The 18,844-nt window shown below is 55.6% G+C and overlaps 1 protein-coding gene across 3 annotated transcripts in view; it reads left to right on the top strand.

Annotated features, from left to right (window-relative positions):
- The first annotated feature begins 706 nt into the window (after positions 1-706).
- PMP22 (peripheral myelin protein 22) overlaps positions 707-18,844 on the top strand; it is a 30,725-nt gene continuing 12,587 nt past the window's right edge. The window contains exons 1-3 of one of the 3 annotated variants that reach the window (XM_045487427.1): positions 707-959; positions 5,788-5,899; positions 7,269-7,368. In XM_045487427.1, coding sequence (XP_045343383.1) covers positions 5,822-5,899; positions 7,269-7,368 — 178 coding nt within the window. In that variant the 5' untranslated portion in view covers positions 707-959; positions 5,788-5,821. Of the gene's footprint in view, positions 960-3,869; positions 4,020-5,119; positions 5,487-5,787; positions 5,900-7,268; positions 7,369-18,844 lie in introns of those variants that run through there. The other 2 variants (XM_045487425.1, XM_045487428.1) reach the window with 2 other exon arrangements.

Raw genomic sequence — 18,844 nt, 5'->3', positions numbered from 1 at the left:
CTCGCACACGGGCCCAGGCCAGGCTGCGTGCAAAGCTGTCTGTAATTTTACTGAGCAGTCGGAGCTAAGGAGACCTGAGGCCAGGCCCGGTGACACTGTTTCACTGCGCCTGGAAAGATCCTGGCTGATAGCAGGACGGGCAGTGGGCCTCTGGGACCCCCACTCCGGACTGTGGAGCCCGACAAAACGTAAGGTGTTTGTGGCCAAGAGAGACTTCCCCAGACTCTACAGGGCACTACGGATTGGCATCCCTGTCCTAAGAGGTGGGGAAACTGCCAGAATTCCAAGAGACTCCTTCAATAAAACTAAGAGCCCTTGTCTTGGGACTTCCACCCAGGAGACTGGAGGGGACACATATAGTGCAAAGAGCCTGAAGAAACTAGTGGCCTCCTTGGCCCAACGCTCCGTAGCCTTGCAACTGTCCTCCCAGCCTATCGTTCCTATCTATTGACGGTTCGAATGCCTTCAATCGAGTCTGGTTGACTTGGACCGAATGATCTCACGGAGGTCAACGTCATCCGCGTGATGCCCGCGCTCTTTCAAATGACGATACTGATTTAAAAAAGAAAAAAAAGAAACTTATCTGCAATTAACACATAGGACACCCCACACGGCACATTTCCTCCTCGGAGGAAAAGAGCAGGGCCTCTGGGGATCACTGTAGACCAAGCTGGGCACTGTCTCTTTAAGCAGAAGAGGCTGAGAAGCTCTCAGGCCACCATGACATATCCCAGCATTGGACCAGCCCCTGAATAAACTGGAAAGACGCCTGGCCTGGCTTCAGTTACACGGAGCACCCCCAGGGAAACATCTCGGGGAGCCTGGTTGGAAGCAGTGGGGCTTACAACCTGCCAGCTGCTGGTCTCTCGGCTGCCCTGTGGGGAGGGCCCCGCCTTGGCATCCCTCGTGTTTGGAGCAGAGAAATCCGCGTGGAGGAAGGGGTTACACCATTCGGCCCGGTGAGTTTTCTTGGCACACTGTCCCTCTGCAGAGTGGAAGCTTATGCTTCTCCGAGAACTGCCCAGTCCCCCACCCCCTGCAAATCACAAATGGGAAGGGCAGCAGGGGAGACAGGGCTTTTGTGTTGCAGATGACCGACAGACAGAGGGTTTTCAACTCCTCCTTTAGAAGCTGGGTATATACTCTGGCTGGGGAGGGGAGAGGCTCTATCTGAGAGCGTCTGGAAACCCCAGCACGTCCAGATTTGAAGGGAGAAAGGGGACCCGATGCTTTTTTTTCCTGATGGGACGGAGTTCTGCACACACAGCTGGCTGGCAGGGGACCTTGGGTTGGGAAGCAGGTTAGGGAGAAGCTTCCACCGGTAGTCAAGCCCTGGCCTGGCCCTGGGTGTGGCCAAGCCTGGTGGACACTGCCCCGGGCGGTGTTTCGTCTTCCACCCCGGGAGCCGCCGAGCAGGCAGGAGACAGGCGAGAGGCAGTAAGGGAGGAGCAAAAAAGGGTTCATGCTCATGGGTCCCAAAGCTCACAGCGTGGTGTCACCTGCTTAGGGACTAAAATCTTGGGAAGAAGAAGAGGCAGGCTGTCGCTTACGACGTGTATTCTTTCCTAGATGCATACCCTTCGGTAAAAAGGTTACTTGGGAAAAGAAAAAAAGAAAAGGAAGAGAAAGAAAATCCTGAGTTAAATATGCTAATTATCTGGAAAGTGCTTAGAATAGTGCTGGGTACATAGTGTCCACATCAGTGTTGGTGGAATAAATAAAATAAAAGTCTGAATGGCATGAAGAGAGGCCATAGTTGCTGGGGCATACCTGACCTATAAAATGACCCAGGAGGAGAAAGCACACTGTCATTCCTGTGGTTGGTTATGCTATTGGCATAAGCTACTTTAGCTCACGGGGTGGGCTGGCGGCGGGGGGGGGGGGGGGGGGAGGGGGGAGGGGGTGGGGGCTCAGCCTTGCTTGATGTGAGGGCAAAATGTGATATAACGGTAACCATGGTGACAGTTTACTGGGTCCTGGTCCCTATTACCTTCCGGACACTATGCAAACTGCCTCACACACCTTGTCCCCCCTACTCGCCACCTCTAAAGTAGGCATTGTCGGTCCTGCTTGTAGATGCAAAAATGGAAGCTCGTGGAACTTCAGGTACTTGCCCCAATTCAGGACTCTGAGTAGTCAGCTTTGTCTGAGCCCAGAGCCAGCGTGCCTAAGCGTTGCCCCACACCGCCTCTCCCAGACCATGTGTGCACCTGTCATATAATGCGCATTGAGCCAAACTTTCATATGTCGTCTTTTTAATTGGCTAATATAAGAGTTTTTAAAAGACCGTGGTTTGAAGAGTATTTCAGATAATGTATTTTTTTTTAATTTTTTAACGTTTATTTATTTTTGGGACAGAGAGAGACAGAGCATGAACTGGGGAGGGGCAGAGAGAGAGGGAGACACAGAATCGGAAGCAGGCTCCAGCCTCTGAGCCATCAGCCCAGAGCCTGATGCGGGGCTCGAACTCACGGACCGTGAGATCGTGACCTGAGCTGAAGTCTGACGCTCAACTGACTGAGCCACCCAGGCGCCCCCAGATAATGTATTTAGACTTAAAGACAAGAATATGCAATCAGCTACCATAAGCAGGTACTTTTTTACAATTTATTTTTGTTTATTTTTTGAGAGAGAGAAGCAGAGAGAGACAGCCTGAGCGGGGGAGGCGCAGACAGAGGGAGAGAGAGAATCCAACGTAGGCTCTGTGCTGTCAGCCCCAGGAGAGGCAAACTCGGAACCAGAACCGAGAGATCATGACCTCAACCCAAGTCAAGAGTCGGATGCTTAACCCTTCTGAGTCACCCAGGCGCCCCTAAACAGCTGGTTTCAAATAGTAAAATAGTATGGAGTTGTCTCAATCAGTTGGAATGATGAGGTTTTATGACAGGACACTAGCCGTCGGGGTGTGTGTGAATTGCTGCATTAGTAAGGAAAGACATTTAAAATCCACATGAAGGCTCTGGACTTGCGCACCCACTGTCCCATCGAGAGTCGTATTTGGGCCCACCTGCGCCACGCCCAGAAGGGCTAGCCTCTCCGTCCCTGTGACGCTGGGCGAACCACTTTCAGGCGACTATGAATCAGCGGATTTCCCTGGCTGATCTTCCCCCACCTCGATGGCCAACTCCCCACCCAATGGCCTGGGGACGCCAGCGGAGGCTGGGAGCCGGGCCAGGCGAACTTCGCCTGGAGCATACCCGGCTGTGGTCCGGGCTAGCAGGAGCCAGACCCCCTTCCCCCCGGTCGCGCTGTGCTGTAGTCGGCGGAACTCTCCCTCCTCCTGCTAATTGTCACCCAAGCGGGGCCCGCAAAGTGGGTCCCTTGAGTCCTAGGGAGCTGGCACGCGGCCTGGGCGCAGACACGGACAGCGCGGGAGGGCGCGGTGCAGGTGTGGCCAGCACAAATGCCAGGGCAGGCCAGGCGCGCCAGGACCCGAGAGGTGAGGGCCGTCTTCCTGCGCTTAAGTGCTGGCTTCCCCCCTCCCCGGAGGAGAGGAATCCGGCCTCGGTCCCCGCGTGGGCGCAGTGCACGTGCGTGCGCCCCGGCGGGGGCGACCTCGGGAGGGCTTTTCCCACGTGGCCGAGGGGGCGGAAGGGCCAGTTTATTGGCCGACACTTGGTCTCCAGGAGCTCGGGGAGCCAGAGGAAGCGGAGGTGAGAAAGCTCAGCCGCCGGCTAGTAGCGAGTAAAAGTCCCAGCGGTTTTGCAGTGATCGACTTTCTCCCGAGGCGGATTGAAGGCCGAGTAACTGTCTCCCGCCCTCCCTCCCTCCTGCCCTCTCTCCTCCCCCGAGTCCCGCCCCCCTGCACACGCTGACCCAGGGACACACCCTACTGCAGCGACGCAGACAGGGCGTTGTTCCCGTTAAAGGGAAACGCCGGGAGCCTCCCTCTGGCCCCTCGCTTCGCGCGCGCAGCCCCGCAGCGCAGCTGTCTTCGGGGACGCCAGCCGCCGAGCCAGCCGCGCCGAGTTTGTGCTGGAGGCCACTTGGAGGAACGGGGACAACTATCCCTTTGGGCCGTAAGTGCTTTGGTAGGGACAAGTGGAGGAGATGGAGGAGAAACGTGGGCATCTTCCGTCGATGGTGCCAGAAAGCGCGGAGCAGGCGCGGGCACTGGGCTGGCCAGGCCCGCGAGCTGTCTTTCCGAGCTCGCACAGGCGGACCACGGTCTGGCTCGTCTGGTTCTTGCGGGGCTTGTAGGGACACCGTGTGGCCTTGCCTTACGGTCCCTAAGTCGTAAGGGGCGCGGGTGGCGGTGTGGGGATATGCGGCAAGGGCTGAGCACTTTGGGTCTCGCTGGAGACGCGCCTACTTGGGGACTCATTGGCAAAGCAGTCCCTGCGGTGGACCCCGGAGATGGGGCTGCTGGCCCCCCGTGGTCCCCTCATTTCTAGCCATAGACCCGATTATCCTTCTTTTGTCCCTCCCGGCTCTAGGAGCCGTTGGATTTAATTTAAACCGTCTGGGAGACAATCCGAAAGCCGTGCTCATTTCTTCCCGTACATTCCAGGGGTTCCTTGGACTGTGTTGCTTAGGGAGAGCAGCGGAGGGGCCTGGTATTGGGGACTTTTAAAACGGAGCTATTGAAACGTGGTCTCCCCTGGCTCAAGGCCCTGTGCTGAGACGGTGCCCCCAAATGCAGCTGGCTTCCACAGCCATAGTACCCTCTAACGGGTCACCCCAGTCTCCATTTCCCCCCAAGAGCAGTAAAACGAGGGGCTAGGACCACATAGCTGCGTGGGGGAAGCTGTCCTGCCGGCTCTGGCGGGTTGCGGTTCTCCTGGGACTCAGCCCTCCACCCTCCGCCTCTCCTTCCCACCGGACATCTGCCACCCCCCCCCGCCACCCCCCCCCCCTCCTCCGTGCAGGCTCCTGGGCGCGCGTCCCGGCGCGCCGAGGCCGAATCGGGTCGTGTCTCGGCTCCGCGTGCCGGGGGCGCAGCCGGGACCGGGGAGAACCGGCGAGAGGCCAGCCTGGGAGCGCAGGGCCCGGCCCGCAGGGGCTGCGGCGGGAGGGGATGGGGGGGGGGAGGTGAAGCGCGCGGTGGGCGGGAAGCGCAGGGGTCCGGCCACTCTCTGCGCCTTTCTTTCCTGCCCACACTCCCCCGGCTCTGCGCCTCCTCTCCGGAGCCGCCGGTGTGGACGCCAGGCTGAGCCGGGGCCAGGACGGCTCCCCGGCGCTGGCAGAACCCGGTGGAAACTTGGGAGACTAACGGAACGCGGAGCGCACCGGGCCTGGGAAACCAGCTCCCCGCCGCGCGCTCTCCCTCGCAGCGTGCCGCTGGCGTCCCCGGGCCTCCGGCAGAAATCGGGGCGCCCACGCGCGGACCCCCAACCGCCACCCTGTAGGGAAAGGGGGCTCTCTCCTCCTCCTGCCTCCTTCCCCACGTGGGGCTGTGCTCCGGAGGCAACCCCGAGTGGGTGGAGGTGTGCCGTGGCCTCCGCTGGTCATTCTGGGAAGAGCTCTCCTCCCGGGGTGACTTAGACGTGCGTACCCCCTCGTCTCGTCCCCGAAGCAAGAGGTGCCGTGTGGCCGGCGGGCCCCCCGCGGGCTGCCGGGCGGGGATGCTGCGGCCGGCTGCTGCCCTCTCTCGGCCGGACGCCGGGAGGCGTGCGGGCGCCGCGACCCGGGCCGGGCGCGCAGCCAGGCCCCTGCATTCCGCCGGCGCGGGGACCCTCCCTCCGCGCGCTCCTCCTCCCTCCCTCTCTCCCTCCCTCGCTCGCTCGCTCGCTCGCCCGGGCCAGTTGGTTGGGCCTCACGTCCAGCTTCGGCTCTCTTTCCCGGCAGGCAGGAACTCCGCTGAGCAGAACCAGCCGCCAGAATGCTCCTCTTGTTGCTGGGCATCATCGTCCTCCACGTCGCAGTGCTCGTGCTGCTCTTCGTCTCCACGATCGTCAGCGTGAGTGCCCGGCGGGCAGCGGGGAGGTGGGCGCGGGCGGGGCACCCGGACCCCCCCCCCCCCCCCCAACCGCCCAGGGCTCGGGCCTCCCGGGCGGCGATTCCTCCAGGTCCGCGCCGCGTCGTGATTTGCAAACAACGTGAAAGTCTCGGGCGGCCCCCGGGGCGTTTTTGCAGTTTCTGGCAGGCTGCCCCCTTTCAGTTGTTTGGAGAAAACCCGAGCAGATTCAGGGGTAGGAGGGAGGCGATCGCCAGACTAGGTGAGCGGCGCAGGCCTCCATTTAAGCCAAATAATTTCAGTGCAGAGACTTCAGGGTTTCCCGACCTTCATTTGATAAAATTGCAGGGTTGTTTTTTTTTTTTTTTTTTTTTTTTTTTTTTTTTTTTTTTTTTTTTTTTTGTGTGCCGTAGGTTCCTTGAGGAAGGAAGTGGAGTATTTATGAAGGTTTGTTTTTCTCCACATGTCATGGAACACCCTTTAGGGCTGGAAATGGGAAGGTTAAAATAGGCTCTTCCGGAAAAGAGTTCACAGCCCCCGGTCTGCTTTGTGATGTGGGCATAGCACCTTCCACTCTAAAGCCTCCTCTGTATGAACACAGAGTGTGAGTGGGGAAGGGGCAGAGAGAGAGAGAGAGGGAGACACAGAATCCCAAGCAGGCCCCAGGCTCTGAGAACCTGGCGCGGGGCTGGAAGTCAGGAACCTTGAGATCACGACCTGAGCCAAAGTCAGATGCTGAACCGGCTGAGCCACCCAGGCGCCCCTACTGTGGTTTTAACTTCTTAACTGACGCGTATCCAAGACGTGATATTCTTGTCCGTTTCCAAGGTTGAGAAGTATGTCAGAGTGAGAGATTGTGATGTTGGGGATCTTGGATTGTTTCATCGTTTGTAAGCATTTTTACAACCTCTTAATCTTGTGGGATTGATAGGAATTAGGAGCCAGGAGACAGGCTCAGAGAGGCAGTAGCTTGGGGGAGCGACACCCAAGAGATCCGGGGTGAGGAGAGCCGGCTTGAATGCAGGTGTTCTGCCTCGAGTTCATAGCTCCTTCTGCTATAGGACATACTGTTGCACGTACTAGCTTGTGTGCGTGTGTGTGTGTGTGTGTGTGTGAGTGAACTTTTCTGTTCACAAAGTGCTTTTCATTTGTGAAACGCTGGCCCTCCGCCCAACACCATGTCTGAGCCAGACCCCCACCTCTCTCCTTTCCCCAGTGTGACTGTGGCCTCTGGCTGGGCCACCCTGGGCAGGGCAGGGGCAGGCCAGGTAGACGGGCGGATGAGGCCGCTCTTGCCTTCCCTTCCCCTTCCTCTCCCCTTCCCTTCGCTCCTCACCACCCTGTCTGATCGAAGATGTCTGGTTCTTTCTAGCAATGGATCGTGGGCAATGGACATGCAACCGACCTCTGGCAGAATTGTAGCACCTCTTCTTCTGGAAACGTCCACCACTGCTACTCATCGTCAGCAAATGGTGAGACTGGGTCTTTGCTCCATATTTCTCAGTCCAGACCTGGAAACCCTTGTTCTTGGAAGACGCAGCTCAAAAGTTGTTGCTGGGGTGGGGCAGAATGCAATAGGGGACCGGGAATCCGAGACAGGAGAAGGGCAGAAGTTTCCCTGGCTAACCTAAGACCCCGGCTCTCACTGCACATGATCTCTCCCCGGAAAGATGCCCTAGAAAGCACGGTGCTTCTTGTCAGCAAAGAAACGTGGGCACAGATAAGCCATAAATGTGGCACCATGGCAAGACCTTAGGCAGACCCAGTTGGGTCTTCTGACCCCACTGGTATCCTTGCTTTGGTGGCTGTCTCTATCCAGAAAGGTCCTGCCACTGCCTGTTTCAGTGACGGTCCCAGGGGGTAGTTGGGCCAGCTTTTGGTCCCCCGTTGGCAAGACTGTTTTTCGAGGTCGTGGGCCTCAGTGGTGATGCCATTTGGCATTCCAACCTTTGGGTGTTTCCTTGCGGCAAGATGGTGACTCGAAGCTATTTGCAAAAGGCTAAACGCAAGCCTAGGAGTGCCCTTCGTGCGGAGGACTGTGTTTCTCCTTTGTCCTCGGCATCATTGCTTGTGAGATATTTGAAGCGGGGCTTACTTGCATTCCAGTTAAGGGATAATTGGCAGTGAGGGACCCTCTAGACACCTCCTGTACTCAGAGGAGTGCTCAGACGCAGGGGCCCCCCGCGTCTTTGGATGTGGAGAGGCAGCGGTAAATGAGGTGCCTTCTCTGAGGTGGCTGGGTGCTGTTGAGTGTCACTGTGGACCCTGAAAGGGACCCTAGTGCTTGGTGTTGAGGACATCGTGGGCTGGGCTTGGCACGGGCCCGTGCTCCAAAGGATACGTCCCCAGCCTGGAGAGGGAAGTCGCTGTAGGATTTGACAAAGCTTTCCTGACATCCCGGGTTTTAAAAGACCGAGCAAGGACAGCCTCCGTTGCTGCTGAAGCTACTCATGATCTAGTATTTCCGTTGGAGATGTTACAACTGCTGACAGAGACCAGTTTGGGTCCAGCTCCATAAAGCAGGCAGGGAAGGCTCTGGCTTTTGCACGGTGCACAAGCTTTGTGTCCCTGCGGGCTCCGCACCCAGTGACCCCCAAGCTATCACTGAAGCATTGCAAACCCACATCTCGAACCTCTGTATGAAGAGAAACTTCTAGAACACTTACGGGGCAGTGTCTGTGGGGGAAGGATCGGCGAGGAGTAGAAAACCCTGCTTTATGTTTTCGCTTTCCCCCGGGGGTGGGGGGCGGGGCGAAAACAGAAAGGCCTCCGTCCTCATGGACGTGAGCGGCCCCGAATCTTTTCTCGGAGTGCGTGAAGGATATTGGATGAAAAACATCCTAGACGGGGCGTAGCGCGTTTGCATGGGGAGTTGACAGCCGAGTAACTGAAATGAAATACTCGTGCATGCCTGAGAATGCGGTGATAGCCCTGTTTGCCCCCAAAGCCACAGCATCCGGTGCCCCCCCCCCCCCCTCCCCAGGATCTGGTTCAAGTTCTCTGAAGACTCCAGATGGGTGGCGCCCCCGCTCACTACTGACACCTGGTGGTCACCAGTGGTGACGCGGCCCCAGAGAGTGGTTTTTCCCCAGGCCTCAAATGCCACTCGGGGTTGGCGTGAAATCCTGGACTCTGAGGTCCGGACGGGGGCAGACGCTCAGCTGTCTAGACTGCGCTCCAACCGTGCATGGGAAGGAGGGCAGCCTTCACCTCGGGGCCGGTTACTGACCCCTGGTGCTGCACTTGACCTGGATGTGAATGGCTGTCATCTCTGGCCAGCAGCCCATCTCGTGTTATTTTCAGCAGGCCCCTTCTCGTCTCTCAATTGGCTCCCGATGTGCCAAGCTCGCCTCTTGGGTCCGTTCACGACAGCTTTGGGGTCTTTCGCGTGGGTTCCCAGTCCACCTGGTCGCTTTCCTAGGGTCACCCGGGAGCCTGACTTCTCCCCTGCGCCTGCCTTCTCAGATGTTTTGAGGGATTTGGGCTTCTTCGAAGTTAGACGTTTCCGTGGAAGCTTCCCCAGTAGTTGTTATCTCCGCTGACGGCTCCCCGGCCGGTCAGCCTGTGTTACGACTTCAGCTCTGACCAGGGGCGGGGGATCCTCTGGGCCTCCTGTGCTTTGCCGATCGAGTTTAACAATTTCCGAGGCAAGCCACAGACGCAAAAATCTGCAGTTACAAACATTAGACTGCCTTGACGAATGAACTGAGATGTGCGTTTGTGCTCAGGCTGTTCCAAACGTCCTCTGGGATGAGGTCCTCCAAAGTGATCTGTTACCGAGAGCGACAGATCGCTAAGTATGTTACAGGCGCGTTAGGTGAAAACGTGTCGGTTGACCTGACTGGCTGGCTTTTACCGAAGGGACTTGAGTTTGTACGTGCGGGGCCCGGGGCATGACATCTGCCCTTCGTTTTCTGTGTGAACGGTGCCCCCTGCCGTGTGAACCTCATGGAGGTCAACCAGCTGGGTTGTGTAGTCTGAGGGAGAAGTCTTAGATCTTTCCGTCAAGCTACCTCTTGCTATGAGAAGTGGTTTTAACTGTCTTACCTGCCTTCTCATTTTCTGAATTCGTTTCCATACCTTCTGGGTCCATCCTTAACTTGGCTGCAGGTGGGGGGCGGGAAGAACCTTAGGGGGGGGGCCTGTTCATCATGACCTTGTATTGACGGCCTCCCCGGGCCCAGGGAATACGAGCACTTGGAAATGGTGGACCTTGCCCTTGAGGGGCCTGAGCCTCTCTGAGGAGCCAGCAGATAAGTGTGGGGGGGCAGGGGTGAATCACTGGGAAGGCAGCATAGGCCAGATGCCCCAGGAGTGGGGGCAGGCAGACAGCGCCAGAGTTCAAGGGAGGAAGTCTCGTGTGGGAGGTGGAATCTGATCCATCCTCCAGAGGATGGGCAGGATTTAAATAAATACAGGCAAGGAGGAGGATATCCCTACCAAGGCAATGACGTGACCCGCAGCAAGGGGACAGCAGTGCAGGGGACGTGTTGGATCCGTCGGCTAGTATTCGGATGAGGATTAAAATTGACTGCAATGTAACAGCACCTCTTCAAGTGGCCGTGGCTTCCGTAAGACAGTTTCCTTTCTCTCGGGAAGTCGGCGGCCTGAGAAGAGAGAGCTACGGCGCTTTCGTGAAGTTGTCAGAGACCCAGGCACTTTCTAGCTCTTTCCTTTGCTGCTCTCTCTTGAATGTGGTCCTCATCCTCATGGTCGCAAGGGCTGCCGATGCTCCAGCCATCTCATCCAGGCTTCGAGCGATAGGGCGGAGAAAGGAGGAGGAGAATGTGCGCCCTTCCCTTTCCATGGAATGTCTCCAGAGAGACCTCACTCACACTGCTGTGTGTGTTCTTTTATAGGAACTTAGTCACACAGCCACACCTAGTTACCAGGGAGGCTGAGGATGTAGTCACTTGGCCTCGTGGGAAGCACGGCTTCTCGATTCCTAGAAATTTAACAGCAAGCACTCCCCGTAAGCCTGGCTTGAAACACTTCTCTCCGGGGCTGTGACCTTTCCCCCCTCTGTACCCCGTCATACTCTTTACCATAGCTCCGCTGGGTCCTAGGCAGTTTCTGGGCAGAGCCCCGTCCTTGGCCTTAAACTTCAGATGGAAATCTTGACTAAATCCCATAGGATTCTACCTGAATGGGCCCATTCCCTTGAAACCTCATCTGGAATTTTCTGCCTTCTGTTAGTTCCTTGATCATGAACTTCCCACCTCCGGGGCCCGCCCCCTCTCTGCCTTTCTCCCTTACCCTGTTTTTTCGTGTGCGGCTACTCCCTGGCTGCCTGCCATATACCAGATACTGTTGTAGACAGCAAGGATGTAAGAATGAACAAAAGCTTGCATTTTACTGGGCAAAACAGCCAATAAGCATGAATAAATTTGGGGGCAGGGATGGGAACTACAACGAGAACGAAAACAGGGTAATGTGTAATGAGGGAAGGGAGGTGTCGTGCGGGCGTGACCCCTTGGGGGTGACCGGGAGTCAGCCACAGGAGCATCTGGGGCTGATTCGAGGCAGAGGGGACCATCTCATGTAGGAAAGAGGCCTGGCAGCATTGAGGGACAGAGGGCAGGCCTATCTGGTCCTTCTAGAGCCTAATAAACAGTTTGGCGCATTTCTAAATAAGTGCATTTCTAAATTTTTTTTTTTTATGTTTATTATTTTTTTTTTTTTTTTTGAGAGAGAGAGACAGACAGGCAGGGCATGAGCAGGGGAGGGGCAGAGAGAGAGAGAGGGAGACACAGAATCCGAAACAGGCTCCAGGCTCCGAGCTGTCAGCACAGAGCCCGACGCGGGGCTCGAACTCACGGACCGCGAGATCATGACCTGAGCCAAAGTTGGATGCTTAACCGACTGAGCCACCCGGGTGCCCCGTGTGTGTGCAGTTTGAAAGAAGGGGCCCATGCTCGACACGAAAGCATGAAGGCAAAAAGTCAGGCCCTCCTGCAGTCTGTCCCCCGGAGCCTCCGTCGGCCCCTCCGGTGTATAAGGAAGGACGCCGCACACAGGTGCCCCCGTTTGCCAGTGACCCCGGGCTGGCCTCTTGCACCAGAGTGTGGGCTGGGGCCAGGATCGCAAGCTAAGAAAATGAGCCCTCGATGCTTTTCCTTTCCCTTCCAAGCAACGACGGCCACAATAAATTCGTGGCAGTCAAGCTCGTGGGCGGCATTCGATGGATGCTTTGCATTGAGAATTAGAACAATCTAAGCCTCGCCAGTCTCCGAGGCCCCCCCCAGCCTGAGCCTCTCGGCGGCACTCGTTCTCTGGGTCTTTTCGACGATTCCAGACCTATCCGTCTGGTGGCATCGTCATTCCGGCGAGGGCATCGGAGCATTTGCTCGTCTGCGGCTCGGTGCTTGGGCAGATTTTAGAGGACACCGGAGGCCCTCTGCCCTTACGGGGTTGTGTTTTGCAGTTTAAAATCTTTGTGGCTCCGTGGACCAACCCACAATCTCTGCCCAAGTAATGGCTCTCGCTCTTACGGGCCCGTGTGGGTTGTTGCCAAGGCCCTGGCGGGACAGGGAGGGGCCGGGGGGGGGTGGGGAGGTGGTGCCGTAATGCTGATGTTTCAGCCCCCGGAGCTCCCCGTCGGCCGCCAGCATCCAGGAGTTAATTCTGAATGCGTGTGCAAACCCGCGCCTGAGCCACGTGGCCCTTGACGCTCACAGTCTTCGCTTCTGGAAAAAAAATTTAAGTTGCGTTCCCAGGATTTCCGCAGGGTCGAGAAGGCGTCTCTCTTGCATCTGGGGAGCAGGGCCTGGCCGTACTGTGGCGCGAGGTTGTGGGCGTGGGTTTTCGGTGCCCGAGAGAAGGATGTCTGGCGAGAAGCCTCTGGAGCGTGTCATCCATCGTGGGCACGCACCGGCACTCCCAGTGTTGGGCAGGACTTGGGAGATCAAGTCCGACCCTCTCCCGCCGCACCTCACTTCAGGCCCCACTCCAGTACGCCCGCCACACGAGCATCCTGCCCGTGATGGGGAACTCACTACCTTTCAAGAGAACCTCTTGCATTTTCCAAGCGCTGACAGCACATCCTTTCATTCAGTTTTTGAACGTACCGAGCGCATCCTGTGTACCAGGCGCCGTTCCACAAACCAGCCCCACAGACCGAACCAGAAAGACCACGTCTCTGTTTTAGTGGGGCGCACGGGTCCTTGGGGGAGGCACAGAATAGACAATAAACGAGGGCGGGGAGTGGAAAGGACCCTGTAGGAGACGGGATGGTGGCCTCGAAAGTCACCCACGGTGGGGGAGGCTGGTTACGGAAAGGCCTCTTTCTTGCCCTCTCGTGGACAGACTTCAAGACCGGAGGGACCTGTCACGTGAAGGACCACAGGGAGAATATTCCAGGAGGTCATGACAAGGGGGCAAGACCCTGAGGCGGGGAGGAGTCCGGCGTGACTGAGTGTGCTGGCTGGACGAAGGGGAGTGAGGTGATGGGGGGAGAGGGGCTTGGGGGCCGTATTGCCAGGGCCCCAGAGGCCACAGACTGAGAAGGACAAGTGAGACACCATTGATCTTAAGCAGAAGGGGGGGCGGGATTCGATTTGTTTCGAGGGCTCAGGCTGGCCGTTAGGTTGAGGGTAGGGATTGGCGGCCAGGCCCTGGGATCCAGAAGTCTGTAGCTCAGGGCAGAGGGCCGGGCTGGAAGGTTCATCCAAGTACCGCCTGTAGAGGGCAGGCACCCAGCCTCTCCTTGTCCCTCTGGAGCTGGGGCGGTGCGTGGGCTTGCCAGGTGGGCGGGCAGAGAATCGGGGAAGCTCACACCGTGCTCCCTCTTCCCTGTCCAGCTTCCGTGAATTGAAACCTACAGAAAGGCCGTAGGATCATTTAAATCGCGCGAGAGAGTTCAAACACGTCATTGACCCTCTCCGCACCCCTCCCCGTGTGTGTCGAAGTTGAAAACCCAGTAGCCTGGGCATCTTGCCTTTTGTGTGCACCGGGCCTGCCTCTGACCAACTGGGAATCTGGGGCAGGTGCCCTGGGTGCCGAATAGAGTGAGCACGGAAAGGCAGCTACCACGTCGTGTCCCAGAGCGTCTTCACGTTCCGGGTATACTTGTGACATGGTGGGGGAGTGTCCAGAGTGGAGGTGACCTTTGAGCTGGGCCTTGGACGTTGGGGAGAATTTCAGTAGGCGTGCAGGGGAGAGAAGGACGTCGTGCTAGGTGACGGAGGGCCATTACCGCGATTGATGGGGCAGGGGCTCTCTTCTAGCTCTTGACCGCCACGATGCTTGGCCTTTTTGAAAAGGCTTTAGGAATCAAAAGGAGAGGGGGCTTCTGGCTATTATTTTGCAGAGAAAAAGCCTTTCAGACCCAAAGATCCTGCAAACAACCCGGGCATCCCCCTCACCCCTTACACACTCCTGGCTAATCGGAGACTACAGCTCGCGCACAATGCCTTTCTGTCCCCCTGCTGCCATTTTCTCTGGCCAAACCCAACATTTCCAAGTGGTCCGCTCTAAAAAAAAAAAAAAAAAATTTCTGATAAGTCCATTGGCAAAATCGGAGAAACACTAAAAGCTAAGGGCTGCTTCTTTGATGGCAAGAATTCTCTTAGCCTTTAACGTAGGTTGTAATTAACATCCGAGGGGGGAGATTAACGTACTTGACCGTGGAACCTGTCCCTTGTTTCTGTTTTTTTAAGTCAACCAGTGGGTAAGTGGTCCCACAACAATTCTTTTTTTTTTCTTTTAATATTTGTTTATTTATTTATTTTGAGAGAGGGGGAGAGGCAGAAAGAGAGAGAGGGAGAGAAAGCACAATAATTCTTCGAGGGACACAGCCTAGCCTCACCTGATCCCGCAGTTTCCAGACTTTTCCAGCCAGAGCATTTTCCAAAGGAAACCTAAGCCGCCCTAAGTGTTTGCAGGTATCCTCTGTGCCATATTACGTTCCCTTTTGGAGCCCAAGGTCTCGTGAGCAGAATGAAACTGTGGTCTCAGACCCCAGTTTGAGGGGTTCCTCTGTCCACCCCTGAGCCAGTTAATGAGGCTTAAGCAGGAACACCTTGACCCGAAGTTTCTTTCCACCTGCCTGACATGGGCGTGTTCGCTAGTTTGCTCTAATTAACAGGCCCCCACGATTCCGTATTGGGCGGTTCTGTATCCTCTTGTGTGGGTGTAGACCTCCCCCCCTCCCCCCCACCCCACCCCCCGCCCGCCAGGGTGTAGACGCACGCGGGGGGCCGTGCACGTGCTCCAGCGGGTGGGTGAAGCCTTAAGGGCAAAGGCCACGTCGTTCAGGATAGAGGCTCCTCGGCGTGTCAGCTATTCCTGGAGTGGCATTCATAGTGACAAATGAGGAAAATGGCAATTTGTGTGGTGGCCGTGGGCGGGGCGGTCTGAGGGTGCAGAGCCCGGCCTTGTTGGTCACGTGCTGTGGCAAAGAGCCCAGCCTTATGCCCAGGTGTGCACGTGCCTGTCTTATCTCTTGCATTTGGGATTTAGCCCCTCTGGTGGCTTCTTTCTTGGAGGCTTTGTTTCTTTCATGGCCTCCCCGGTGTGTGCTCTGACTTTCCCTCAGCTGTCTGTCCTCTCCCTTCCAAGAAAACCTGTTCTCTCGATGGAAACAGAAAGCGTTTGTGCCTCGCTCAGAGAGGGACCCCAGGGTGGGGCAGGGGACGAGAGGGGCAGGGGACTGACTCTGTGCCGGCAGTGAAAGCCGCAGAAGGGCCCAGATGATCTGGTGCTTTGAAAAGCGCCTCATCCTTTCTGAGCCCGTAACTCACTGGACTCCAGGCCCCGGCTAAGAATACAGCTGCGGGGGCAGATGTATTTCCTTCATTGCTTAGCTGCCCTGGCAGCAGGAATCTGACCTTGAAGCGAGCTTTGATCGTGGAGTAACTCAAGCTTGCCCTTCTCTGCCGGGGACGCTGGGTCAGCCTGCCTCCGCGGCCCACATCCGCAACCTGTCCAAAAGCTCTTGGACGCGGCACTCTCATTAGAACAAGGTCTCCAAAGAGTTTTCAGGGCTTTAAATCCCTGTGCTCTGCCCCAAACGCTGTCGCCGGAGTTCTGCCAGGATTTACCGGGCATCCACTTGGGGGCCAGCCACCGAGTGAGGAAGACTGTGGGTGCCCAACGTGGGCTCAACTTGCAGTTTGAGAGACAGCGTGTCCCCGCGCTGGGGCCGGGATGGGGGTGCGGATCTGTCCCTGGGCCTGTTGGCCTGACGTTACGTGTGCTCCGTATAAATCAAGCTTTCTGTCTGACATCGATCCGTCATCGATAGCTCTGTGCCTTATACCAGACGTCCCTCCACCCTAAGCATGATTTCCTGTACGTCTGATTGGCTTTGCGATAGCAGAGCTTGGCCACGTAGAGGCTGCGGGCCGGACCTGGCCCACCGCTCCCTGATTTTGTACGTAAGGCCTCATCGGGTGAAACGTACACGTTGGCCAAGACCGATTTGGTGCTAAGAAGGCAGAGCCCGATGGTTGCTGCCGAGACCGTACGTGTGACCTGCAAAGCCAACAATATCGACCATCTGACTCTTTACAAATAGTCTGTGGAACTCTGAGCTGAAAGTGAGATATTCTGGAGTGACGTCAACGTTGTTCCAGGATACTTTGGAGTTCTGGTTGGTCCCCTAATAAAATGGCTGGTGTGAGCCCTGTGGTCCACCCCTTATCGTGACTGGAGTCACCCGGATGGAGGTACCCCCAGAACCCTGGAACAGTCTGTAAATGCTTACTTACCCTGATCTTCAACATCAGCTGCTTTTTTTTTTTTTTTTTTTTAAGTTTATATATTTATTTTGAGAGAGAGCGAGAGAGAGCATGAGTTGGGTAGGGGCCAGAGAGAGCGTGAGTAGAGTAGGGGGCAGAGAGAGCATGAGTAGGGGAGGGGCAGAAACAGAGGGAGAGAGAATTCTAAGCAGGTTCTGTGCTGCCAGCACAAAGCCCGACATGGGGCTTGAACTCATAAACCATGAGCTCATGACCTGAGCGGAGATCAGGAGTCAGACGCTTAACTGACTGAGCCACTCAGGTGCCCCAACATCGGCTTTTTAAATCGGGTTATTTGTATCGTCTTGTGACAGATCTTTTATATCAGCTTGTTTGATCCTTGCGACCGCTCTACGAGATTGTACGTCGTGTTAGAGAAGAGAAATTCAGAGCCCCAAGCATGGCAAGTGGTAGTGAAGGGGGCAGTCAGCAGAAGTGGGTGACAGAGCCGTCCCCTGGGCCTCTGTAACTGGACTGAATGACCGCTGGGTGGTCAGGCTTCATATATCCTCACAGAGGATCGAACACCTGCCATGCCAGGAGCATAGATACCTCCTCTCCATTACTGTCCGCCGTGGGTCTAGTCCAGTCCAGATGAAGGATTCTGGCTCTGGACCAATGTCCTGTGAACTTCAGAATCCCCTCAGGACATCGTCGGCTTCCTTTGGAACAATACTGACAGGGCTCTCGAACCTTCGGCCGGCCTGTTTGGGGCTGGAACGCAAACTTCTCCCTCCTGGCTCAGCGCTGTTTTTTCCCTTCTGTCAACACGTGGCTTCTGATTTGATGGCATTTGAAGAAATGTGAAGTCCCTTTACTCTTTGCAGGTGGAAAACCGGTCCTGTCCAGATTCCAGCCATTCTTTGAGTTCCGGAATCCTCACTTATTGGGGCCTGTGAGGTTTTCTTTACCTTCTGATCTTTTAAATTAGTTTCAGTTTATTCAAAGATTACATGAGAGTATTCTCCGTATTAAAAATAAACCAACTGATAGAGATCATTTAAAAAATAGCTTTAATGGTTATTTATTTTTGAGAGAGAGAGAGAAAGAGACAGAGCACGAGTGGGGGAGGGACAGAGAGAGAAGGGTACAGAAGATATGAAGTGGGCTACCTGCTGACAGATTCTGAGCTAATTCTACAGCTCAGAGCCCGACACGGGGCTCGAACTCACGAACCGTGAGATCGTGACCTGAGCTGAAGTCGGACGTCTAACCTACTGAACCACCCGGGCGCCCCCGAAACGGTACAGACCTTGACAGAAGACCAGACTCTTCTCCATTCCAGCTCTAGTTCCTGGGGGCAATCATTGATATCAATCTGGCACGTCCTTGGCTCTTTTTTCAATGAACACACACACACACACACACACACACACACACATTCACGCATGTGCGTGCGCATTTACGCATATATAGTGTTTTGGTGTGTATTTACACAATGACATCACGTCGTGTATATACCTGAGTCTTTTCGTTGTCTTGAGGGCTTTTCAGTGGTTATTCATTTTCTAACTCATGATTTTTTAACTGTTGCAAAACATTCCATTGCAAGGATTTACCTTAATTTATTTCCACTCCGAAGAGTGGTACCACAGTGAGCATCCTTATTCATTTCTCTTGGAGCCTATGTTCAAATGTTTATCCGGGGTGTAGTGATTAAACCGTGGGGTCGTGGTATTGGCATTTAAAGTTTTATTTTTTTATTATTTTTTTAAATGTTTATTTATTTACTTTGGGGGGGGGGGCACGCATCGGGGAGGGGCATACAGAGGGGGAGAGAGAATATCCCAAGCAGGCTCCGTCCACACTATCAGCACAGAGCCCAATGCAGGGCTCAGTCCCACAAACAGTGACATCATGACCTGAGCCAAAATCAAGAGTCGGACGCTCAACCGACTGAGCCACCCAGGCACCCTGACATTTAAAAATTCAAATGGATTCTGCCAAATTGCTGGGCACAGAACAATTATTATATTATCATCCCTCTGAACGGTATACAGACATATCTCTCATACATGCACTCTGTTGACATTACCAATCGTCTTGATTTCAGCCAGTGTGATAGGTCAACATTGGCATCACGTCCCTTCTGGATTTCACTTGTGTTTTCCTGGTTGCTAATGAAGTTGGGCACCATCAAATGTGTTTATTGGCTGTTCGTATTTCTCTTTTGTGAATCGCGTGTCTCTGTGGCTTTATAATTCTACAC

The sequence above is a fragment of the Leopardus geoffroyi genome, chromosome E1 (genome assembly GCF_018350155.1).
Source record: "Leopardus geoffroyi isolate Oge1 chromosome E1, O.geoffroyi_Oge1_pat1.0, whole genome shotgun sequence".
Classification (NCBI taxonomy): Eukaryota; Metazoa; Chordata; class Mammalia; order Carnivora; family Felidae; genus Leopardus; species Leopardus geoffroyi.
This window is presented reverse-complemented; position numbering and strand designations above follow the sequence as displayed.